The 26,388-nt window shown below is 36.7% G+C and overlaps 1 protein-coding gene across 1 annotated transcript in view; it reads right to left on the minus strand.

Moving 5' to 3' along the window:
- Positions 1-8,150: 8,150 nt before the first annotated feature.
- The window catches only part of LOC135692407 (protein kinase C delta type), a 28,563-nt gene continuing 10,325 nt past the window's right edge, over positions 8,151-26,388 (minus strand). Inside the window, exons 3-17 of the mRNA XM_065210505.2 lie at positions 24,111-24,171; positions 18,117-18,282; positions 16,877-16,908; positions 16,383-16,468; positions 15,274-15,403; positions 14,593-14,690; positions 13,980-14,210; positions 13,562-13,735; positions 13,199-13,290; positions 12,800-12,862; positions 12,506-12,644; positions 11,947-12,027; positions 10,957-11,064; positions 9,977-10,117; positions 8,151-9,655 (exon numbers count right to left, since the gene is read on the minus strand). Of these exons, the coding sequence (XP_065066577.2) occupies positions 9,500-9,655; positions 9,977-10,117; positions 10,957-11,064; positions 11,947-12,027; positions 12,506-12,644; positions 12,800-12,862; positions 13,199-13,290; positions 13,562-13,735; positions 13,980-14,210; positions 14,593-14,690; positions 15,274-15,403; positions 16,383-16,468; positions 16,877-16,908; positions 18,117-18,282; positions 24,111-24,171 (1,758 nt within the window). The 3' untranslated portion in view covers positions 8,151-9,499. The remainder of the gene's footprint in view (positions 9,656-9,976; positions 10,118-10,956; positions 11,065-11,946; positions 12,028-12,505; positions 12,645-12,799; positions 12,863-13,198; positions 13,291-13,561; positions 13,736-13,979; positions 14,211-14,592; positions 14,691-15,273; positions 15,404-16,382; positions 16,469-16,876; positions 16,909-18,116; positions 18,283-24,110; positions 24,172-26,388) is intronic.

Here is a 26,388-nt window from a genome sequence, read left to right on the forward strand (position 1 = left end):
AAAATGCAAAGTTTCAAACTACCGGAAAAGCCTCTTTTTATACGGTTTTAGCCCCCCACTTGTTTTAGACCCCCCACTTTTCTCAACGCTCCACGGTGCCTGGGATCACGGCCCCTCTTGCCCCCTATTGGTGTGGCTTGCAACGCTGGAAAGTTTGGAAGCAGTGACTTGACAACGAAAATATAAATTTAGACTTGAAAGATAAACATTTTCAAACTGCTTAATTTAGGAAATCAATTAGATTTTAGATATCAGTGATATTCTGGTAAATTAAGTACAAAATTTTAAACCGATATAGATGTGCATTACAGAAAAGCTTAATTGACATCATTTATCTATATATTTCTTGGGGGCCCCTTCAGGGGGGGGAGGCCAAATGTTTTGGAGCCCTTAGTTTTGTCCTTAAAGGTGCACACCGTGCGTAACGCCACTGTAAGCTGACATTGGTTTAGTTGTGAGTAGTTTCTTTAATATAAATCAATACCAGTTTTATTTCTTTTGTATTGGGTACACAAATTACCACATCGATCATAGTATTTCTTTTATTAACCTCCTACGCTTTAATGTTGATATCTCGTTGGAAGAACACGCATCATATCTAGGATGGAACGTGTCCAAAAAGTAAATAAAAGCTTCTATACTCCTGTTAGCAAGCAAACAGTTTAAAATTCTTGTAGCTAATTGAAATAGTTTGTTTAAACAGTGGAAAAATTAACCTGATCACACCTTTGAAAACAAAATGCCCCTATGCTGAATTAAGGCTAACCTTTGAACATTATCAAGCATATTAAACATGGAAAACAGAGTTTCATCTTGCAAGACCTATCCTGTTCTGAGGAGTATTGCTTCACTGAATGTCGCTTATCCTGTCCTATTGATTTGTGTCTATTTGTCAACCCTTAATTCCAACGTTAGTTTGCCGGTTTAAAATGTTTCAAATTCCCATAAAATTCCCGAAGGTGCTTACGACGCACTAAATTCCCCGATGCCTGCATTATTTCTTTCCCATTGCCGTTTCTCTTTGCTCACCCACGGCCATTTCGCGAAGGGTGCGCCACGGTCAATCTCCAAAACCCACACCTTGGTATGGTACTGAGTCACTTGTCTTTGTGCTGTAGCATCTTTCTTTGCTAAATACCTTATGGATATTCAGTTGGCAAACCGAAGGTCTTCGACGCTATTCTGATCAATAATTCTATACTTGCTAAAAAATCCAACAACTCATAAGGCTTTCTGTTGCGAACGTTTTTTGCGGCAACGTATTTCCTTGTAAACACTTTCAGTGCTGAGAAGCATGTGCTCCATGAAGTTTAGAGTATGCAGTAGCATGTATGATATGCAATGGCATGGCTTCCAATAGCTCTCCTTGTGTTTTTTGGCCCAATATCATGCCATTTGTAGGCAAAGCAGTGCACTTAAAAAGGGTCCTTGTGGCACCCCAAATTCAATCCTCTTGATATCAGCAGAGACCAACATATTGTCTTAGCAACCCTCCTTTCACAAGGCTTTTACATACATGAACAGATCTATATGCAACCAGAATTTGAAGTGCCAGCATGTTTCACACATTTCTACAAAAATCGATAAATGATGATGGGTGGATGATTAATTTCGACTTTTCAAACTGACATTATGGGGGATCAAACTTATGATCCTGCTCTGGGTTAGCGGTTCCTGGTTCTTGTTTAGGAAATAGAATAAAAGATAAAAGCGAGTGAATACAGTGCTTACATATGTACATGCATTGCGAATCATGATTTTATCTTCCAACAATGAAGGGTTAATCAGGATTAAGCGTTTCATTTCTTCTAGTTCATCTCTGTTTGTTGCGTTTCTCGATACCTAGTAAGCGAGTCTTTTCTTTAATGCGTTGAATTGGATCTCACCAATCACTTGACGTGATGGATTTCCTTCAGATGTTGTTATCCTAAGTCATTTTTCACGAAGCATCATACGGATTTGGAGGGGAGGGTGTCTTAAAACTTTAAGGAAAAAACATGACATTCTTGGCTTTTTATAGTTGGATTAAAATGAAAAATCAGAAACAAATGCATATGCTATGTCTGAAAAGCTAAAGAGGACGAACATGTTCTAACAAACTAAGTATCAGTTTTGCATCTAGTGATAAAAATCGCGATAAAAATAATGATAATGTATTCCAGGCAAAAAAGATAGAAATTATTTGTAACAACCATAATATACATAGCTTAAATATAACAAACGTGTTACAACGACTTTTGACTATTTCTGTTTCCCATAGTATCAATAAAATCTCCATTTTTATGGCTTAACTTAAAATGCCATGCTGTCATTTGATAGTTGCTTTCCATTTAATATTCACACTGTATTCCATCTAGTGAGCCAACTTTTACTGTGAATAACGCCTTACTGAGTTTCCAATGAAATCATTTGATATAGACTAGAGGCTGTAGTGGAGGGGGCCCAGCCCCCCTTCGAAAATTAGAAGGGGAGTTGAGCCCTCCTGAGCCTTCCTCTTCTACAGCCCTGGAACCATACCCTTTGGAACGCTAAAACCTTTTTCAAAGAGAGTTTTTGGCATTGTACTGTGAAGGTTGAAAGATAACTGAATATCATAGATCAGGGCCTATTTGTAGATCATTGATATATTTGGCGGTGTTGCAAGTTTATGATGAATAGTCCCTGCCTTTAATTACTACAGTGAAACAATCGGCAGTTAGCATATCCAATTTGAGTTAATTATAAAGATCAGACTGTGTTTATTATTTTGTAACCCTGGGTCATTGCTGGCTTACCCATGGGTGGTAAAACCACAACAAATTCTTCATTGGAAGAGGCAAGAAATCTAACGGGAGAATAGTCTAATCAGCCTCCCAAGGAGAATAACGGGGGAAAAATCTAATGGCCTCTAATGAATAGATGTATTGCTGGAAACTTTCATTCTATCAAATATATACTATTGCTTTGTAGTAGCAAGAAATAAAACAAATCAAAAAAGATATAAATTAGAACAATGAAGGGCTGAAAAAAAATTCTCTCAATCAATACAACAGCTTATTGCTATTCACATCGAGGTGAACCTTAACCAAAGGTCAAATTTTCTTTCTTTCCCCAACGTTTGTCACTAGAGTTTTAGCATGACTCCTCCCCTCCCAAATTTTTGTTAAAAATCAATAATCAATATTTTCTGAGAATCGTCAAATTGTCTTATATGAGCAGTATAGTAATTTGATAAGTTTTAGTCTGAGAGATGCATTTTTAGCCGTTCTAGAAGGCTTAATTTAAAAAAATTTTTTCGCATCGGACCCAAACATGGTGGTTCCTCCTGTCACTTAACTTGATTCTTAGCCCTTCCAGGTTCAATTTCGTGCGCGCCGTCTCTGAGAGAGATGTTGTTCTTATAATCGAAGCATATACCACAATCAACAGAAACTGAATTACTTTTAACGAGACAGCATGAATGTGTGCAGTGAAACCCCCATTTTTATGGTCACCTGTAGTACTGAGCGCATACTGAGATTTGAGGGGTCTGTATTAGGAAGGGTTTTTTCGAGGGGCTAGGGCAAATCACTCGTATAGCCTTGGTGGAAATCCTATAGCTTTATCAAAGCTCCCTGAAATTTGGCTTGTTTTCGTAGACATCTCATACGTTCTTTGTGAGAGTGTTTCCCCATCGGTTCTTGTGCAAGGTTATGACGTAAGGAAAGGATTTTTCAGATGACGTCTTTTGTCATTTGCATGGAAGTTTCCATGAGAGGCTTCCCTATATCAGATGTGAAACTCAATTCCCTATAAAATATTCCTTTATGATTACACATGCTTTCAATATTTTGGTAGTATTAGTAGTATTTTGGTAGTATTTGATGTATTAGTGACATGGAAAAGTTGTAGTGCGATGGCCAGTCCCAACCCACGGTGCTTTGCATGTTGTCCCGGAATTGGCGGTGATCATCAACACGAAGTCACGTTTTCGGTTCGCTTGATGTCCAACTTATTACGAAAGTGGCCCTAGTTCAACAGAAGAGTTGCGAAAGTGAGACGGTCCACGTGAGAAAGAAACTAGGGTGGACTGGTTCTCAAAACGTGAATGGACTGTTATATTTGCACCAACCAAGATTCTTTCTGACGTGTTTCAGATGTTAACCAGTTATAGGTTGTTAGTAATTAGGCAATTAAATCGAAAACTTGAATAGTGCTGAGAATCAAATACTCTGAAAAGCAGTTAGCGTGCCAAGTCTCCTGCAATGCTCTTTTCTTTGATAAAGGCATTAATTGGGAACTCCCGAGACGACGCAGATTCGAGCCAGAACACATGTTATTTCAGGATATTAGTGACACACCCAAAGTTCTTATGTAACGCTTGTCTTTATAAGAGGTTCTTGGTTTAACTTGTCATTAGTTTTCTTTAAGCATTAGCTGCAACGACGTTCACGCAGGGATGTCCGACACAATGATTATTCTCGTATCCGAGCGACCTTTCCGCAATGATCAGGATGTGCAAACCGCTAGGTCTCTATTGACCTCAAAACGAGGTTCCAGCGAAAATCTCACACAGCAAGAACCTTTGGAGCATACGAGACGAAAGTACGATATTGCTATAACAGAGAAAGTCGAAACAGAGGATGCTTCTGACAGGATTGCCAACGAGAATATCAGTCAGTCTGTGGACTCTGATGGTGATATCGATGGTTGTGCGTGCTGCTTTTGGAAGTCGACGCCCAAGAGATCGTCTAAGAACATTCGAGAGCGAAAAGAGTTTAGGAGACGGAAGGGAAAAGTGCAGTCAATTCCAAGAACGAGTGCAACGCACTGAAGAACAGGTGAATTTGAGAATAAATAATGCTTTCATACTAGACTTTGTATACTATATTATTTATCAAATACTTTATTAAATCTGCTTGTGAAAAAATCAATACAAGAAATACAAGTAATAGAAGGTTGTCTTTTTCCACTGGGTTCATGTTAACCACCCAAAAATTATTATAGTTTACTTGTTTGCAATCGAAAGATCTAACGGCCAAAAAGCGAGGATGTGGGTGGCTATCGAAAACTAATTCAATGTAACTTTGAACGAGAATTTTGAAATCATTCATACAGGAACTCAGTAGAATCTCTATGGGGTTAGAAATACCATTTCATGTTTGGTTGAACTACTGAATTGATCCTGACGAATAATCGTGGATAAATCTTCTCATTCCTTGAAACTTGAGACTCGGGGAAGAACTTGCTACACCCTGTTCTTCCAAAAGAATACACTTTTAGGCGTAATTTTCGAATGATTTAGAAGAACATAAAAACACGCCTGGCATCAAATCGCTCGCTTTTCAACAAAACGTTCCCTTTCTTATGAAAACGGCTGATATGTGCCCTGCTTTAACAAAAGTTGACACAACTAATAGAGAGAACTATACAGTAGACTAAAAAGTGTGCTCCCCTCACCTTAAAAAATATTTTAGGGAATTATGTTTAATCAAATCTGTTATGAAATATAATATGTTATGAAAAGCACCCAGCACACCCTATTACGACTTAATGAAGACCTGAAAAAGAGCCTGGGTATAGTGGACCTCTGGCAATGGCGGAAATTCAGGATTTCATTTGGTAGGGCCTTCAATTTTCTGACAAGATAAAATTTTGGATCATGTCTAATTTCAAAGAAACTGCACATTTTGATAGAAAAAGATGATTTTTTGACGGGACCCTTTAGAAATCTTTGCTGACATGACAATGCCATAATTAAGTAGCAAGAAAAACAGTCAATTTATGATTTTTGATATCAAGATCGATATCTCATCTAAGACAATTGATGGTATAAGAGGTCGACCGATTACACTTTTGACAAATCGTACGTTCATTTTATGCATTTTATCTTGTTTTCGTCAGTTGGAAATACGTTTGAAAATAATATTTATTCGAAGAATCCGATGGAAATTTCGGCTAATCTTTACGGATTTGAAATTAAATATACAATTCACAAGCAGTTTTTTTTATTTTGGTCATGTATTATTTGACTGATTATTTAGTACTGGCTAATATTTCATCGGCTATGCTATGTTAAAATTTTGCAAAAAGGGCATTGAGAGGTTATAGAGGCCCCTGGGGTAAAAGAGAAAACGCAGATCACTTGCGAGCGAAGCGAGCTGAACTTTGGCAATTACGCCCACTTAGATTAGCTTGAAATTCCTTTTCAGAACGATTTATTGGAGTAATTTCGACACGTTAAACGTTTGTCAATTATCCGACGAAAGCCTGAATTTTCCGACGACATCGCTGATTGGGGGGGGGGGGGGAGGGGCCCGAGCCCCACCAAACCCCCATAATTTCCGCCACTGTAATCTGGGTAATTAGTGGCTATCGTGTGGAACTTAAGGCCAATCTCCATTAGATGAAATTTTTTCGCCTTTGCGCTGACGAAAAGCGAAAACTACATGGCGCACAATCTCCAGCTCACAATAGCTTTGCGTGCCAAATAGAAAGAAGAATTTCAAGATGTCGGATGAGAATACAAATATTCTGATTTTGCTTTATTTGTTGAAGAGTAAGAAACAAAGAAGACAAAAAGCAAATAAAAGGTTTTGGGTACGTAAATTCTACCAAGAGCTAGGAGCTTGCAAAAATCTGGTTATAGATCTACAATTATATGACCACCAACTATTTTTTATTTATTTTCGTATGCAAAAGTTGAGCTATTTTTGTTTTTGATGGTTCCATATTTAGTGAAGGAATAGGAGTTTCGCCAACCAATAGGTGCTAAGAAGAAACTATGTGTGACTCTTTCCTTATTTCTGGTGATTCGCATGTATCAGTTGGCATGAGCTATAAGATTAGCCCCAGAACTGTTGATAGGATTATAAAAGAAACATGTAACGTACTTGTAACAAGAAATTTATTATTTCCTCATCCAACAAAGGCTGCTTTTGGACTCAGACATTTTGCTATATGTACATAAGACGTCAAATTCGCCGGCGACAGAGAAAAAAGTTCAATTAGTTGAACTTTCAAGGCAAACGTCGCGCACAGCACAGGTAACGCAAAAATTCAAATACGCATGCTCATAACCTTTCGTTGGCGAATGAGCGAAAAATTTCGCCCAATGAAAAAATAACCCAATTGAACGTGACACAACTTTTTTTACAACAAGAATAAATATCAACATCATATGTAATATTAACTAACGAACGCAAAATTTGCAAGCAAATGTTTATTTGCCATACTGTATGTTCTATCTTTAATTGACTGCTTTCTGTTGTTTGACACGTGCCACAAAACATTTCAAAAATATGCTTGTTATTCTTGAAAGTGCCAAAAACTTACATTACAGCTGAAGTTTTTGGAAAGAGGTTGAATCGTGGAGGTGGCTATGGTCTGGATGTTCCAGTAACTTACCACTTTCATGAACAAGAAAAATTAGTAAACCGGGCTGTAAAGAAGCTCGAAGCTGTGAAAAGCCAACTAGATTGTCAAGTATCAAAGTGTTTGAAATGAATATTTGAACAAATATTCATTCGCCTCAGTTTTTTGTTCGCTGGCTTCTAAATTTTTTGTGCTGTCCGTCAATTGGAAAGAAAAAAAGTCAAAATATTATCTTTGCAAAAAATATTATCTGTTTATTAGAATGTCCGCTAATTAAGTGTCCGCTTTTTATCATGTTTTATATGAGACTTTGACCAGAAAATGATCGGGGAAAAAAATTGTCCACCGCTAATCAGAGGTGTCCGCCTTTAAGAGTGTCCGTTAATTGGAGAGAATACTGTAATAATGTCTGTCATTCTAAGGATGGCCGGAAAGTTTAGACAAATGGAAGATCCTAAGCAATATTCGTAAGTTCTTTTTTCATGAATAATGTCCCAAATTTGGTTTTAATTCGAAATGGCACATGACAGCCATGCCTGGGCCACCCTGGGCAGTGTTGCAAAAGTACCGGGTGTGGCGACTTTGGCAACAGTCAACAAGAATATTCTAAACGAGAGCGAATTCATGTCAATGGAAAAAAGTTATAGGCAGTCATTTCATCAACGCAGAACTGTATTTTTTGTGCGGAAAACCCCCGTTGTTACTTTACAGGTTAAGAAAGGCCTTTGGTAGCATACTTTGGTAGCATAGGTTGAGAAAGGTGCAATAACAGCTTTTATGTTTTGAAAGAGGCAGCAAAAACGGAGAAAAAACATATCTTCCATTTCAGTTGCTGACTAATACGAAAACACAGATCTATCCGAAAAAGGTCAACAATAGGCTAATTAATCTTAGATAAGTACCTTAATAACAAGAAGATTTTAGATTATTGCAAAACCCCTAAACTACACGATTATTTACATCATTTCGGACGGTAATACATTGACAAGGAACTAATTAGTTGCATGAATCTAATTCACAGGCTGGCATCAAGCCGAAGGTTGGATCGATTCTCAATTAATTAAATTTGTTTCCATGCAGTATCGGAAAACAGATTGCAGTTTTTTTCCTGGGCTATTAAATAGGTGTTATTTGTCTCCTAATCTGGACAGCCTCTGGTTTGAAGATATGAGAATTGTTGATTGGTAGAAACGCTGATTCTTGTGAAGATATCTTGATTCTTAGGTGAGGGAGAAAGGTGGTTTCAGTTTTTGAATGGACAGGAAAATCAAAAATTCTTCAAGACTGGCTATTTTACAAAAGGCAATAATCTAGGCTGTTCGATAATTTTTATGGTTATTGACTTAACAACCTATGTCTGAGTATGTCTGGATATCAAAATTCAAAATTACCAAAACTTGTCAGTAGATATCAACCAGTTCAGCTAAGGGCAACCTGAATATAGAACAGATTGGTTACAATCTATAAAACAAGACAGAAAAACATTTTACTATTGAAAATTATCTATTCAGACCAGAGAACGATTGGCTGGACAACATTTAATAAAACGACCAGTATTAATTAACGCAAAGTGCAGGCTGGTACCATTAGCAGTAAAAATCTCCATGCCCATACGTCCACAAAAAATCCATTTATCTAAAAATATCAAAAAATGCACAATAAGGCATTCTTTGATGAGTGAAAATTACTCACGATTTTATATAATTGTAGGGTTGGCTCAATACAAGGAAAAAATTACTGACAAAAAAGCTTTATAGAAAAAAGCACTCCATAGGAATTAAAAGGGCTGATATTGCTATTTTTAAACTATGTTTTAAATTTGGGGACCTAAAATCATAATGTAATTCTTACAAGCTATAAATAATAACGATAGTCAATACCTCGAAAATTAAGGAAATACTTGACGCGAATAGTGTGGAGGCCTTTCGAAACGGCCTCGTTGCAAGTATTTATTTGACCTTGAGATTGATCAAACAAACGACAAAGAGATCAACGTAATTAAAATATACCTTCGTAAAGGTCCCTGTTTGGTACAGAGTTTGCAATATGCATTCACGGACGACGATACAGTTTTATTTACAGAAACAAGTACGATTGTCCAATCAAGCTATGCTCGTGATAAACAAAAACAGACTGATATATCCTAGCTTGTTGACAAACTCTGAAGCTACGCTAGTCCTCCTTTGAAATTTGGGTTGATAAAAGAAAAGCCTCTAAATTGCATCTGATCCATTGACTTCAGAAGATCATCTTCGACGGGGGTCAGCTTGGCTGGCTCCATTGTGAAATCTGGATCGAAGTTATTAACAGCACTTTCTCCTTTCTACAAAAAGTAAATAATACAGGTTCATACGACTCCAGATATTACGAAAAAATGCTTAGCTGTCATCAACCGCCTAGGACGGACATAGACAAACTTCTATATGATTCAACACGTTTCTAGATGCGTTTATTGCACCAATTTTTTCCGGGCTGGAATGAGTGTTAAAGGAAAAAGTTTATATTTATGCATAAGTAAGAATTTGTATTCGCGTAGAAATATTAAAACTCAGATTTAGACATACGGATGCAAAGAAGCAAACTTCTGTGCTGAATTTCCGTATTGAAGAAGCATTATATCAAAGATAGTGAATTCTAGGCTTACCACGTCTGGTCGGAAGGGAGGCTTGATTAGTCTCTTTTCGAGTTTCACCCAATCAACAGCACTAAAGAACGGGTGCCTTCGAATTTGATGTCTTGTACCACCGACATATCCAAGACGAACGGCCGTGTTTCTTTCCAAAAGCTAGATGTTAAAACAGCCATGGTTATTCATTATATCGAGCTCCAAAATTTCTAGTTTTGAAAATTTTGAAGAGGCAACAAATTGCCTTTACGTCATCTCTGGCTACATCTGGTTGCGTTCAAATAAATAGACCTTTAATTATGCCACGAGAGAAAACAGTAGTTAAGAGTCGCGTCTTCTTTTGCGACTTTTGGTACTTCTTTTAACTATTATTCGGTAGTTAGAAGAATTTTACGAATTACTTTAAGAACATTCATCATCCGATTCTAGAAAAGTATACCTTTGAAAAATCACGGAAAAGGGGCAACACGCTCCCATTCCACAGTTCGTTTTCTCTCTAGGGCCCTTTCACCAATTCAATAGGCTAGCGGTCGCTGATTGGGTCATTATTTAGACACTCCAATCAAAGGAACGGAACCATTCAAACACTTCGTTCTCCCCCTCACTTAAATATTCGTCCGTACTCGGACATCAACTACCAGTAACCAGACGTTAATAATCGAAGGATGAACAGTTCTACCATACTGGTTTTCGCTTCTGCGTGCTCTATTTAGACTCTAGCATTTATTAGATATCTGAATTAATAATAAGCATTGAAGCTCAGAGTTTCCTACGCCGGTGTTGGCTCGTCTTGGTTCGGCTTGGCTCGGCTTGGTTTGGCTCAGCTTGGTTCGTCTTGGCTCTGTATTCGCCGCACTGCGTTCTTCTTTAATTAGCGAAGCGAAGAAATTCACGTACACACTTTTATGCACATGCATTAAATACACAGATATAAACATAAACAAACATAAATAGAAACAATATAAAGATGAAAATAAATATATGAAATAAATATATACCTGAGTTAAAACATTCGAGGCAGACTCAGATATCCACTTAGGGAAGAGAACCCGATCGCGGCAAATTGACCTGAATAAATCATCTTCATCTTCACCGGCAAATGGCGACTAAAAGAAAAAAAAACAAGTTATTGATAAGCTCCTGGAAAAAAATAGGAGCTTCAGCGTCTCTACCTAAGCTCCACCTGAGATCAACATTTTTTGATAAATAAAATTTTTATTTAGCCTTTTGAGCTCATAACAAAAAGAGAATTGAATAGCCCGACTAATTGCCGAGTCATCAGGAATTTGTGGCGGAGAATGCGTTCCATTTAAATACAAAGCATCTTAATGACGTGTTTCAAGTAATTCACCAAGCAAAGCGGCCTGCTTTGTGACAAAGTTGATGAAATTGGGCGTCGTCTCTTTTTACCACCCTAGAATGTTTGCTTGAATTCAGAGACTTACTCATTCAAGAAGTGCTATAAGTGTTTTGGCAATTTAATGTAACGCTTTAGAAATTCGAGAGCGCTTTGACAAGACTTCATTATGAAAAGCGAGAGAAGGGTACTTCAAGCCTTCGGGCCAACAAACTGCAGGAATCATCATTTGACAATGGTATCCGACATTTATAATGGTTATGAATTTTTTAGGGGTGAATGTGCATTTAAAAGCAAATTCATAGAAAACAAGCAACTTTAACTCTTGACTCTCCACACAAAATACCAGGAGAACATTCACGCTGACAGACTTAATCACAAACATTTGAGAGCTATTTGACATTGCTTTGAAACTTGGATTTGAAATTTGGTTAAGACAGTACCATTTGAGATTTTCTTATGGGTTTATGTTTATGATGCTATGTTATTTTAGATACCTTACGCATCACACCAAATAAGGTTTCGTATTTGGATTTTCAGAAAAACTCATACATAAAGAGAGTGTAATATAAATGATTAACGTATTGTTTTAGAAATAAGGTTGTTGAAAAAAGGAACACGCAAAATATACCTGGCCAATAAGCATTTCATAGAGCAGAACTCCAAAAGACCACCAGTCAACGGCTGAATCGTACCTCTGGCTTTTCAGAATCTGTGACCAAGGGAAAAACATGAAGAGTGATTAACAAACTAAACCATTAATAAACTGGCGGACATAGCGAATACGGATAGAGATCATGTATTGCCATATTGGTAGGAGATGGTTCCATGATTCTAGGCGACCTGTGATTCGTTTATATAGTCGAAAAAAACTCATCGATGTGTATGGCACGAGGCTAATTGGGTTGTCCTATTCGGATTTCCTAGTTTCGCAGCTATATGTTAGGCCATGTTTATTAAACTGATGCGTTTTTAGGTCTTCGGTCTCGAAAGTCTCTTTTCTCTCTGTCCACACTGAAAAGGCAGTGGATGTTATTTAAATGCCTCCAGTTTGGAAATATTTTCAACAGTCTATATTTTTTAAAATTATGCTACCTTCCATCACTTTTCGGCAGACGCAAGCCAACAAAAAAGGATGCATTTTCGTAAAAAAGTGTCCCAATCGAATAAGCTAGGTACTGGTTTATTACCTCGGGAGCAATGTAATCCGGTGTTCCGCAGAAAGTGCTTGTCTTGCTGCCGTCTCTTATGTTTTCCTTGCACATTCCAAAATCGGCAATTTTTATGTGACCATCGCGATCAAGCAGTACATTATCGAGCTTCAGATCTCTGCAAAAATACAATCAAACGAAAATGACATAATTTTTAGTAATTTATTGATGTGTTTTCTTTAAGTCTGTATCGTCTAGATAAAATTACTAGACAAATTTTATACAAGGGTAGGATGTTTACTCAAAATTAGAGGAAAATGTTTGCATGCTTACCTGTATATGATTCCTTGCTTGTGAAGAAACTGCAATCCACAAACGATCTCTGCTCCATAGAATCTGAAAAAAACAGACGCACGTGAGGTAGGAGCGAATAGAAATAAAATAGAACAGATTAGAACGAAATACATCATTCCATTCCTTGAATTATTGGCTCAGTCTACCTATAACAGATATCTTCAAACTTTAGACTTTACGGAGATCTATAAAGCAGAAAATGTCTAGATGTTGCTCTATGTAAATAAAGCCGTTCTCTTTACTAATGAAGAAGGAATTAATGCGACGAAGGAAGGGCAACGGGGGAAATATGATACCAATTTAGATTCATGGCTTGATTAAGATGATGAGGATGTTGTCATAAAATGATGATGGTGTAGATGACTGAAAACTTCTTACCTTGATCTGTTCTCATCAAATTTCCCAGATGACTGGATATGAAACATCAAATCGCCACCGTTTAGATACTCCATGACAAAGAACAAATGCGTCTGAAGAAAAACAAGCAACTTTAACTCTTGATTCTCTATGCAAAAGTACCAGGTGAACATTTATCTTGAAAGACTTGATCACAAACATGGGAAGCTATTTGACATTGCTTTAAAACTGACTTGGATAGGACAATACCATTTGCATTTGGGTGTTGTGGGTGGCGTTAGAACTCTAAATAAACAGCGGTGATAAAGATGATGAGTGACCTTTGATCAAAATGATTGTTGGAATGTCAATTCAAAAAATTGTATCAAATGTATAGACACTTACCTCTGACTGGAAGGTGCAGTAAAGGTGAGTTAAGAAGGGATGCCTGGTTGCAATGCACAGAACTCTTCGCTCAATGAGGGTGCATTCAACATCATCATCTTCCAAAACAACGTCCTTCTTCAAGGCTTTGATAGCGTAAACGGTTTTTGTGCCCTTCAGTTCTGCTAACAAGACCTAAAAAAGAACAATTAAAAAGAGTGACTACCTAAAATGTTTTAAAGAACACTAATGAGAATCTGCTATAAAAAAAATTTGAACCAAGAAAGATTATACAACAAAAACATTGTATGTGCTCAACATACTGGACGTAGGCCTTGCTGTTCTAGCTGTTCTCAACAAATTCGACACCGGCGGACTTTGACTTGGGGTAGACACAACATTACGCGCACGTAGTCCATAACATTGTTGCTAAACATACCTTGCCAAAGCTTCCTTTCCCAAGAACTTTAAGAAAGTTGAAATCGTTTTTATCATATCTTCTCTTTCTGCTTTCATTTCGCAGACTGGTGGTTCTACGCGGCGGCGCAGGGGTAATCGCCTCCCAAACAGCCTCGTATAGACTCTCTTCCTCGTCCATTGGGCTGCTCTCATCTGCAGATGCCCCATCTTTTTTCATCTCGCTTAAGGTCTCTTTCTTCTTCTTTTCTACCTGAAGTGGCAAAACACTTTCCGATCAGAAAATAAAAAGATAAAAGGGGCATACAGGCAAATATAAACTATCAAAGTTAAAAACAGCTATTAAGGAATTTTTTTAGTATAATTCTTCATGGACAACTTGACTCCAAAGAATGTTCGGTGGCTAATCTTATTGTATGGGCACAAGACTTTTCCAAACGCATTCTTGCGTTTAAAAATATATTTATACGTTAACAACAAATTCAGGCAGTATTGATCTCTTAGGCAGCACTGTTGCTACTTACAGTGGAATCAACCCGCACCTATGTTGTTATCTACGCATGTTTATTATCTGAATATCTGCAAAGCACGTGAGATAGAAATAAAGTGAATGATTGGTTTGTGTGATGAATTACCTCAGCCAAATACAGAGCATCTGCTAAGAGTTTCTGGTTGATGCCACACAGATTAGGCACCTTGTCTTTGCATTTGTGATGGTAGTTCTTAGAACAAGCTAGAAGATAGAGATCAAGATAAGTTTCTTTAGGAATATGATTCTGTTACGATTAGCAAGAGTTACAAGACTTGAAACAACCTCTAATCTAGGCAAATTTACAATCTATATGACTTGAAAGTTAATACTTGAAAATAGCTTTGAAAATAGCAAACACAACTGGGTATATATATTCAATCGTGTTATTTCGGAACCTTATTCTGACGTTTAATCCTCTGAGGAATTTCAAACGAAAAAGCTCTTAGTTTTTTGTGAAATATTTGCTTTTTCAAAGCCATTTTCAAGTTTTGTATCGCCAAAAAATTGTTTAAAGTTATTGAAAAGTTAATACATTAATTTGTCGAATGACCGTTTCCTTCGTTTAAGCAACTTCTCGGATAAGCCCCAATTCAAAAACGTCCTGAAATAATAACTTCATTTTGGCATGTTTCTTAGAGAATACTGAAAAATGCAAGCTTTTCTCTTTGTAGGTATGGGGGGGGGGGGGAGGGGAGGGGGGATTGTCTTATATATTTAAAGCCATCTTAGGCAAACACAGGTTTGAAAAATGTTCACTACAACTTTTGAAGTAAAAAAATATTACCTTCACATTTAAGCCCTTGTCTGAACAAACCATACAGCAAACTACCGCAGTGATCACAAAAAGTTGGACTCATATAGTTGTAAACTCTTAGCCGATGTGGTATGTTGAGATTAAATCGCTCCTTGAGTTGCTACAGGAAAAACATTGAAAATAATGATAAAATGTTTAACATATCATGAAAAAAATACATGAAAATTTTGTGTACACTTTGGCCAAGGGATAAAATAGGGATAGTGGATACAGGTTGGAGGCATCCCCATTTGAAAGGGATAAAGGTCGGGTCTCTGTTCTTAGAAATTTGTGAATGACTAATATATGTGCTTATTCAAATCAACGGCTTCAGCAAAATGAGTGCGGTAGTGATGACGCGATCGTAGATAAAAGCGAAATCTTCCGGGAAGTCTTAAAACTACTTTCACTAAAAAAGAATTTGTAAAAGGATTCAGTGACGTCCCTCTTACATCATCACTAGCCTATCTACACCAATAGTAAACAAAGAGTTTTGAATTACAAATGTTGGCAAACCGATTTCGAAACAGGTTTATTTCTGGAAATCTGATATTTCCAGGAATCTGGTTTAGCTGGCATTTCCTAGATCATATTTCCTAGCAAATCAGGGAGCCGTTGAGGCTAGGGGGCTGGGAGGGGGCTGGGAGGGGGCTGGGTGGCTGTAGCTAAAGTATGATGTTATTATGGGCCATAAAAGAAAATAAAGGAAAAAATTCTATAAAAGTTTTGCAATATGTCTAGAGCCTCACATTGCAATCACGTATCACGAGGGATTTCCCATGTTTCGTAGATACTGAGGCATTTCTCTGACTAAAAAATTGGCTTGTTTGGCAACTTGTTTGATAAATTTGCTTGTTTGAAAACATTCGAGTCTAATATTCCTGCTATATAACATTTTTATATAATACAAATAACAAATGTGCCTTTTTACATTGTGTTAACTACTAATAAAAACACAATCCTAGGCTATCGCCTCATTAGATTAAACGGGCTATTATTTATAATTTTTGTCTTCTAAGTTCCTCATTTTTCAGGACCATGCGTGGGCGTTAATCCTGAACCAGCAAAATGCAAATTAATAAAATTTTTTGTACACTTACAATAGTATCACCAGTGTTTTGGGCGGTTCCTGGGCATTTGCTTAAAATTTTATCATGACATTTCTTGTGTGCCACACAGGAACATGCTGGAAGAAAATGATAATGCATGAAATATTAAGGTTAGGGACACAAAAGTAAGAGGTGGTCACGAAACAGGCCCTGAAAGACTGCACAATGGTGTCTTCTTTAGCATTTAGGTGCATTAACCGATATTTTTCTGAATTGGGAAATATTGGATATAACTTATATTAAGAAAATACATAATTAATCAAACGAAATCACTAAAAAAAGCTTTTAAAAGGAGCGCAAAATTCCCCCCAAAATACAGCAAGCAGTGTTGCAGATTGACAGTATACATAGCAGATTTGACAAAATACGAGAACAGAGACTAGAATTTTGCATGTTATGCGAGCATCTAATTACAAGGAAACAAACGAAATATGAGATGAAAGTTCCAACGATCAAAACGTATTGATTTTGTTGGATATACATACCGGTACACTGGTAGCCTTGCTTGCCAAAACCCCTTGGGAGAAATGGAACACAAACTCGTTAAAAACATTTTGCAAACAGATAAATAGAAAAAAAGTGGGAGGAGCACTGAAAGTTCGCTGAAGAAGAATATCTACAAGTACTGATTCAGTCTAGTCGCGAGAGAACCCCACCTTTCATAAAATAAGGAAGGCAGGTAAGCATAGTGACGTGGATTTCTGAGATGTTTTCTAAGAACACGACGTAACTGTTTTCACGACGTAAAGATTGTTCAAGAGCCCTATAGGAAATAGAGTAGCAACAGAAGCAGAAAATACGGGCAAAAAATGAGTGAGAGAGAACACGCTAATGTTTAGTGGCTTTTTTCAAACTGAGTTAGATGAATTCGAGACTACAGCGTCATTTCTTAGGCTTTCAAAACGCCATACTCTAGCATAACAGTGAAATTCGATTCTCAGTTTTGAGGTAGCGTTGTCAATTTTTTATCTTCATATTTGCCAAAATGGATAATAGAATTGGAATATTTATGTAGAACGTTTTTATGGCGAAAATTTCATGCTTCTAGGACAGTCAGACCACGAATTACGCCATTTTCAAAATTTAGCTTATCCTGTATATTTTAATTGAAATTCCCGCTGCAGTAAAAAAGGGTACTCGCGACCTGACTGTTCAAACAACATGGAATTTTCATTATATACGAATTTCAACACGGCGATTTCAAATCAGAGGTTAACTTTTGACAAAGGTATGTATATGACGCCAATGCGAGATTTGTAGATATTTTAGCCATGCTCGAGCTGCGTTTCGAATAAAGAAAATATGAGTAACTCTATTCTTCAATTTTGCTAACGGTTGTGATGACCTTATGTGTAGCAAATAACGAGGTTACAATACATAACTGTGGTTTACAGACAAGTAGTGCTACATAGATGACGTCATTTTTGAAGAAGATAACATTCATAATAATGATAATAACATTCAGATGGTGTGTTTCTGGTAGCTGATGAATCGAGAATGAAAAGATGTGATGGCTGAAGATATAAATCCCATTCTATACAAAATAGGTTGGAAGCTACAGAAACTTTATCTAAAGGGGCTAAGAACAGTTTGCTGAAAGTTTGTTGTTTGTAGTTGAAATATGCTTAATTGTTGCAATATCTGCAAAATAACATTCTACATTCCAGTACTTTATCTAGCAACAATATTGATAATAATTATCAAATTATTAAAAAATGGACTTACCAGCAGAACTCCCTGCAAACAGAGCAAAAAACTGGCTGTCGAAAAAATTTGGCAAGAAACTCATGCCCTCTGACTTCATGAACCTTAGCTTTTCGCAACGCTCCTCGACGGTTCTGTAGTCCACTCTTGTTGGCTTTTCGTCCATCGAAAGCAGAGTTTGGATCGTCTACAAAACGGACAGAAGTCTTTTCTTTAGGAAACAGGGTTTGCTCAATGATCCCGGTGGAATAATATATAACAGTCTTCATTCTTGATCGAGCTTTGCACAACAAATCCACCGCAAACTACAATCACGCTGTATACGGATCACACCAGAAACTGGTAATTAAATGATTAAATTAAGATCTTGCGCTCCGTGCTCGTTTGTATTTGCTCGCATTTATTTTACACGGGTTGATTGGCTAGAGCTCTAAAAATGTACGTCTTGTTATCTTTTGCTGATTTAAATTAATGTTGTATAAATATAAACCCTCTCATTTAAGAATTCACTAACGGAAGTCCGGTTTCGGTAAAGCATTTTTGTTTGTTAATAGATTAAGGGCAGTTGAATGAACGAAATTAACCGAATAATAGCTTCCGCGTGCAAACAACGGGCCTTCTCAGGAATATAAGTTCCGCGTAGATGACGTAGCCCCTTCCGTTCCAGGGATCTCAACGAAAAAAGACTTCAATATTTTGTTTCTAATGAATACATTGAAATCATAGGGACATAAGTAAGGCAGGCTATGGGGAAGAAGCCCCCCCTCCCCATAAAATGGCAAGCTATGATATGCAATATCAATCTTATAAGAAGACTGAAGATTTTTTCTAAATTTCATGAAAGATGTCAGTCTTCATTCAAAACCAAATGAAGTTTCTGGATCCGTTACTGTCACGAGGATACACTGTATCAAGTTTAGAGTTCATGTCACGAGGATACATTGTATCAAGTTGAGTGTAAGAGCAGTTGTTAACCACAAATTACTCTTCTTCCTTGTACCAATTTTACATCCTTTAGTCAACGACATGACAGATCTGAAGGTAGTTGCTTTTAAAAGATACCGTAGAAGCTCTCATAAGCATGAATCGGTTGTAATTATAGAAACAGCCGGGTTTCCGTTAGTGACTTCGAGAATAAATGGGTTTATTTAAAAAGCTCTCGTAAGACCAGATGCACTTTAGATTTTTATTTACCTAATTTTATTTACTAGATACATTCTCAAGAGCCTCATCAAAAAAGTCTAAATTATGAAAATGGACAAAGTAGACCCCCAGAATACATTGATTCATAGAAACAGATCGCTTTATTTATTCGTTCATTTTTAGAAATTTATGCAAGATGGCCCCTAAGATCTGTTTCACAGAGGGCCAAGTTAAAAACTCATAATTTCGAAGTTAAATGATAATTAATATATCAGACAAAAATATATCAAATCAAATTATAATAGATATAAAGATCAAATCTTAGTAACAGTATTCTAGAACATTAAAAATATACAAAAAGCATCTTTTCTGCAAGCATTGCTTTAAATTTTTTAAAAAAATTTCTCATCGTCACATGGAATGTAATTCTATGGACAATCCTGATCTACTGACCGAAGATTCCAAAGCCAAAGGGTTATTATGCATCCTAAGGACGGCAGATAACAGAAAAAGTGAACTACGAAGCAAGATCGCGATCAAGTCTGAAACCCTTCGGTTAATTCAAACGACCTTCTTATTCCAATTATCAACTTGATTTGTTGATGACATTGCAAAAATATGCCAACTACGAAACATTGCTGACATTGGATAATGCAGTATCCATTCACCAACGCAATCTACAGTACTTTTTGTTAGAAATATACCAAACCAGACATAACCTTAACCCTAGTTTCATGAGTGAGACTTTTGAAGCAAGAAATGTACATTTTGATTTGCGGAATAAAAATGCTCTTGGCGTTCCAAAAGCCAGGACAATTTCTTATGATATAGAAACTGTGAGGTATTTATGATAAAAGCTGTAGCAAACACTACCTCATAGTATAGAGAGTCCCAAGCATCTAGTACGCTAACTTTAAACAAATTATTTATCATATTATTATTATATATGTTGTTGCTGAGCATAAGAAATGTAGATGAAATAATCGCTAGTTGCAAGAATATAAATGCTCAAATAAGAAACATTGGACGCTGATACACTAAGTGTGGTGTATCAGCCATTTTAAACTGAAGCAGGTAGACACACACCAAAGCAGCGACAACGCCCGGAGATTAAGAACAAATATCACGGCCCTGTAGCAGAAGGACAACTTTTTGAGAAGTGAGGCAAGGCCGGTAAATTTTCTGAGTCTTCCCTCTTCTTTATCCTATTTAGAAAAATTCTGATTTCTGCAGTACATTTGCCGAGTTCTTTCAAGTGGAAGGAGGGGAGGGGGGGAAGGGGGTCAGTTACTCCCCAAACCCAAATAATGACCATCACTGTCAACACCAATCTATGCAAGAACATTTATATTGTCTTTGTACTCCCAGGCCTGTCTTCTCCGTTATAGACTGTAATCGCTGAAATTGCAATGTGATTCCGAATTGTTCAGGAAAAAGACCATATTACGTGATTGAAATCAAAGTAGTCTAGAATTCATGAAAACAAACATTGTAGGCGGGAGCAACACCTTCTAATTTTCGCGTGACTGCTGTGTTACCGCTCCTCTGCGGTTGTACGTGAAAGCACAGAATTCTCTTTCCAAGCAAAATAAGAAGGAAAGACGTCAGATTTAAGTTAAAAGGACGTACTTGAAATCGCTGACATATTGGCAGAACCCACGTGGAAAGGGAACTGAAGCCCCCAGAAAGGGAAACATCCGCACAAGAAATAATGAACAATCAAGCAAGGGAAGGCGTTATGTAGTCATCGCTGCTTCAAAACAACTTCTGAGCCTTCAATAGAGTATTATACCTTGAAATATAACACATACAGCAGCCTCTTGCAAAACCACCCGAGGCTACATCTAAAGTCTTGGCTTCAAGTGTAGTAACACAATGACGCAATTCCTCACCAAACTCTAAGTGTTCGTATACACTCATTTCTTTTATAAGAAACAAAGGTCGATGTTGAGTACTCCAGTTTCTTAATGTTCTGGAAATTCCATTATTCATTGTTTCTTAATATTTTTTTAATTATGATGTGATGAACGATGTTATGAAATATTCGTGACCTTTTTTATCACGTAAAGAGATTCGCTTCCGCTCTGATGCTGTACTTAGATGTGGGAAGTATATTTTTATCCCTTGTGTCTTAAGTTCAAGGCCAACAGGGCAATCATGTTCTTGGATTTTAAAAAATTGGTTTTATCACGATTTAATAGTTTCTTAACTTTTTTGCTTCGAGTACTGAAATTTCTTAATTTTTTCTGTCTGCCCAGTATCCGTTTCTTATAGCCAGTTTCTCATAAAAAAATGAGGGTAGATATTTGTTTGGGACATTTGATGCAATAAAACGAAAATGAATCTGAACTTGACATTGGAATACATCTAGACTGGAATAGGAACAGACGAAATGTAAAATATTTTCAACACACAAAAAGAACATTTTTTCCAGACTGATTTGCTGTACAAGCATTTTCCATGAAAAAAACCTGGCTTTGGTTATGTTCTCAGTTACATATTTTTTTAATGGTTTTTTTCTGAATTTTTTTAAAGATTTCTTACATATCAACTGCTAGAAAGCTTCTATTCAGAAGAAACGAATGAAACATAAATTAATATGAAACAGAGCATCTAACCAGCCTCAAGGAGCTCTTCTCTCTAATGCCAATGTCAATTGAACAGGAAATTCGTGCCTTTTCGTCGAAAAAAATCCATTTATCCCACTCCATTTTTATGTCCATTCCATTTTTATGTCCATTCCATTTTTAAACGAGCCATTTTCAAGCAGAATGTTAAGGTTTAAGTTGATCAGTACTATTGTTCGCCTTGATTTGTCAACTTAGGAGCCGGTTTGTTAAAAGAAAGTTCAATGTAAAAACAGGTGCGGACCGATTTTGCTTCACCACTATTCATATTTTTTAAATACCCATAAACGACTCTTGAACCATATAAAAAGTTTGATTAAGACGTTGTTAATGTCTTACTTTGATGATTCATTAGGTTCTTAAAACAGTATTGAACTAGAGACATTTGTTTATTCACTGTAGACATAAAAATCGTTCTAACATGAGAAATCTTAAGTTCTGAATTTTCTAATTGAAGTATTAGAAGATTTCTTTTCAGTGGATTTTCCACAAAAACATGCATATTATCAGCATTTTCAACGCATAAATGCGATGGTTAACAATGAAACTTTGCGACAGGAAAGTGACGAACAAAACGGCAAAGTGCGGAAATAAACAAAGTTGAGGATCAATCGCGATTACTGTGGAGGCGGAAAAATATTCGGAGGCTTTTCTACACCACAAAGGGCGACGGCAACATAGCCAGAGAGCATGGCACAAATATTTATGACACAAAGCTCTTTAATCTAAGATCTACCGCCTTTTAGTGCGCCATGTTTTTGCTTGCTTTTGATGGCTTTGACTTACTTGCTCAGAGGATATTCCATTTGACTAGTCAGCTTGCTCATAAATGAGCATATACCATTGTCAGTACTAAGGTGAATAATGACATCACATAAAATCTTATTGCTAGCTAAAAGACTAAACTTATGCTTAAAGCAAGAGGGTGTCCTCTCTTCGATTAGTTTATCAAACAAAAAAGCTCCTCTTTGAGAAATGTTTTGTATACGAATTCCCCTAAAAATGTTTAATGTTGTTAAATTTATTTTTAAACAAAATTGTAGCATTGTATCATAGCGCTATTTCGTTACACTCTTTTTTAAAAGAACCAGTTAATTGATATTCAGGCTGGTTGTTCTTATTTTTTTTCGAGAATATTAGGCTGGATTGTTATTAATTTGTTCTTAAATTAATAGGGTATTCGAACCTCATTTTCCAACAAAGTGAGTGAGACAACCTTCATTTGCCGTCAAGTTTGAATATTCACTGAAAAAGCACATACGCATGGCCAAAAAGTCCTCGTCTTTGTGATAAAACGCTGTTCAAAATTGCTTTTTACAGTACCTCAGCCTCAGCTTGCTCTTAATTTGTTCTTAACGTTAGAACAATTTTGAGACTCGTGTTCTTATAAAATTATTCTGTTAAAAAAAGAGCGTAGTTGATGTGTAGTCAAGTTGGTTATATGCATATAGTGTATGTAGTGAATTTTAAAAGAAAAGTAAACAGAACTGAATTGCATTGAACTACTTTATTTGACCGATTACAATGGTCACTCAGAATATAAATACATATTTATTGAACCTTGTTGAGATATAAAACTCTCGAAGTTAAAAGTTATTTTTTCTTGAAGTTATTTTTTGAGGGAGCAAATTCAATGCTTTGGAAAATGGTTACTTGATATAAAAATATTCAAGGAATTCCTTTGATAAATCAATAAGGTTTCAAAGAAAAATCCAGTGGGTAACACGTAACAATAAAGTGATGTCAATTCGGTACAGTACAGAAATTTTTCAAATGTAATATTCTATAACACGCGGAGTTACGTAGCAAAATTGGCTGAATTTAGCGAAATTTATGAAATGTGCCAAGATCCGCCGCGATCAAAGAAAAGGTAGAAAAATAAAATGAAAACAAAACTGCGGGGAAAAGAAGTCGGCGAAAGAGAAGAACAGGTGACGTCATATGGCGGCTTTTGCATCCTACTGTCGTCAATGAAACTGTGACACATTGACTCCAAATAAATATTTGTTGGAGTATGAAATGTTATCAATCGTTCATAGAGGCTAGGGGTGGGTGAATACCGGCAATTCAAGATAAGGCCAAATAACATTGCTTTTCGTGGCGTTTCTCTCGCTCTCGGGAGTGAAAAGTTGCCTCTCTCCTTCTGATGTGGGAAAGTGGAATCAATTTGGCCGCTAATGTTTTATCGATTACTCATAAATCAAAAGTGGGATTCAAATGTTAAAAACATTAAAGGACAACCTACCGATAACCTCGGAGAAACTCCTAACTTGAACCTGAAGTCTGCCATGAGGTTTGAGATCAAGCTGGAAAGAAATAAGGAATTTTCATGATAATGACGTTTTCAAAACAATTCAAAGGATTAGCAATAATTAATGAAGAGTAAATGAGAAAATATGCTTTCTTAAAATGTATAGTAGCAACAGGAGCATCTATAGTATTGAATATCAGGAGGAAATAACTGGGTATAAAGGCAAAATTATTCATGGCCAAGTGCCTGAGATCTGAGAAAACTATTGCATGATCCCTTACATGTACTGTACACGTTGGTACCAGCGATTAGCGGGGTGGGTGGGGGGGGGGGTGGTGAGCTAATATGATGTTGAATGCTACACTAGATCTAACGAACAAAATAAAATAAATCGTCCCTGGTTGCAAATAAAGATTTTCTATACCCCTAAAAAACTTTTCAATAAAAATTCTGCAAATGGCTCCATCTCAAAGAAGCAATTTAGCTTTCCTTGCAACGAACTAAAAACTTGAACCTTGGCTCGTTCATTGTGATTGCTATGATATGGAATAGAATCAAATGTTGATGTGGCTGTTGTTCATATTGTTGATGTTGCTGTTGTTGCACTTTGACTTGAGGCAAGAATGAAAGCAACGCAATAAGGACTAGCTTTTGCTGAATAAGCAATTTAGCAACCTGTGCTCACAACACAATAAATGCTGATAGTAAAAGTAAAACGAAATTTAACGCGGAATTGATTGATTATCAACAGAAATAAGTTATAAAAATAAATATATACTGCCAAAGTGGAAAGCAATCGAGAATTCAATTAAATCGCTTTTAAGCGGCTGTTAATTTTAGTAGAAAATAGTAAATATTTACTATTCGGAAGAGTATAAGTTTATTGGGAGAAAAGACTCAAGCTTTTCAAGAGGCAAACACCGCAGCTAAATTGGAGTGACGAAAACGAGGAGAAAAGAAAGATAAGGCCTCTGATTGAAAACAAACGACAAGGGTTATCTTCATGGCTTTTATATGAAAAAATGCTTATTTATCCACTTTAATATCTGCTAGAAAATTTGGGACACGAAGGCCCAGTCTATACGAAGAAGTTTTCAAAAGATTGCGTTTTGTTTTCAATGAAAACCAATCAGAATTTCTGCGTCCTCGCGAAAACGTTTCGAATTGTTGCCATTTCAAAATAATACACCCTGGAATGCTTTTTTCAATTGCATACATTCTAAATCACATTTGAAGACGTGATAGTGCAAAGAAATGATCGCGTTTTTTAACTAAAGACAGAAGCAAGTAAATTGAGCTAAAGAAGACAAGAACGTGATCAACTAGCCCTTCTTTACGCATAAACAATGTCAGGCTACTACAAAGTGAAAAACAATGTAGAGTTTTTTGTTTCTTTATGTTAAGTAAGGAATAAGATTTTCCATAGATTAGAAATCAAGGCGAAATCAAAAATACTAAAAACAACACAATATGTTTTTCAAGAACATTTGGTATGCATTATACCCTCAGGCATGAAATAGCGTGGTTAGCGGTAAAATATAGGATTGGGCTCGGCATTGTCAGTTTCAAATGCCTCGCGGCAAATAATTACTCTCGTCGAGTGATGAATGGAGCAAAACAAAGTAAACATCGCAAGCCATAGTTACTTTGTAATAAATTATCACTTCTGTTCTCTTGATCGGTGCGATTTGTTAAGGTTGGACTCAAAGGAAACATTATTCTCTGCCTATAACAGTGGCATAACGCAGTTTAGAGCAGCTTAGTTGTAAAACTAAGGCACCCCCACCAAAATGTTATATCTATGTTTCGCTCAAGTGATTCATTTTCCAGTGATTCAATATGGCGTCGTGTCATAATTCAATAGGACTATGCTTCAGATATTACTGCATCTACCATATGTATCACAACACGCTGCCGGTCGTTATGATTTTGATGATGCTTCATGATTGCTGATAAATGATTTGATAATTGCCCGCAACTCGCGCGCGAGTGAAGGGCTTATAGTCTGCCCCGCGTATAAGTAGCATATGGAAGCTTCAGTTCATGTTGTCAGCACTTTTTCAGCAGATTTTGTCACTTTTCTGCTGCCATGACAACTGTCAATCAATTTCATTGTCAATCAATCGGCTTTGTCGAGGAGGTCGTTAACCGCCACCTCTTTGTGCGGAAGGGAATTATCTTCGGGGCGTTGCTCTGCCAAGACTCTGTTAAAGGCCTTCGGTTTTTTGGCACGAAAACGGTGCTGCATCACAGCTCTGTTCTCCGCAATGGA

This window comes from Rhopilema esculentum, chromosome 3 (assembly GCF_057945365.1).
Source record: "Rhopilema esculentum isolate cy_ngs chromosome 3, ASM5794536v1, whole genome shotgun sequence".
Lineage (NCBI taxonomy): Eukaryota > Metazoa > Cnidaria > Scyphozoa > Rhizostomeae > Rhizostomatidae > Rhopilema > Rhopilema esculentum.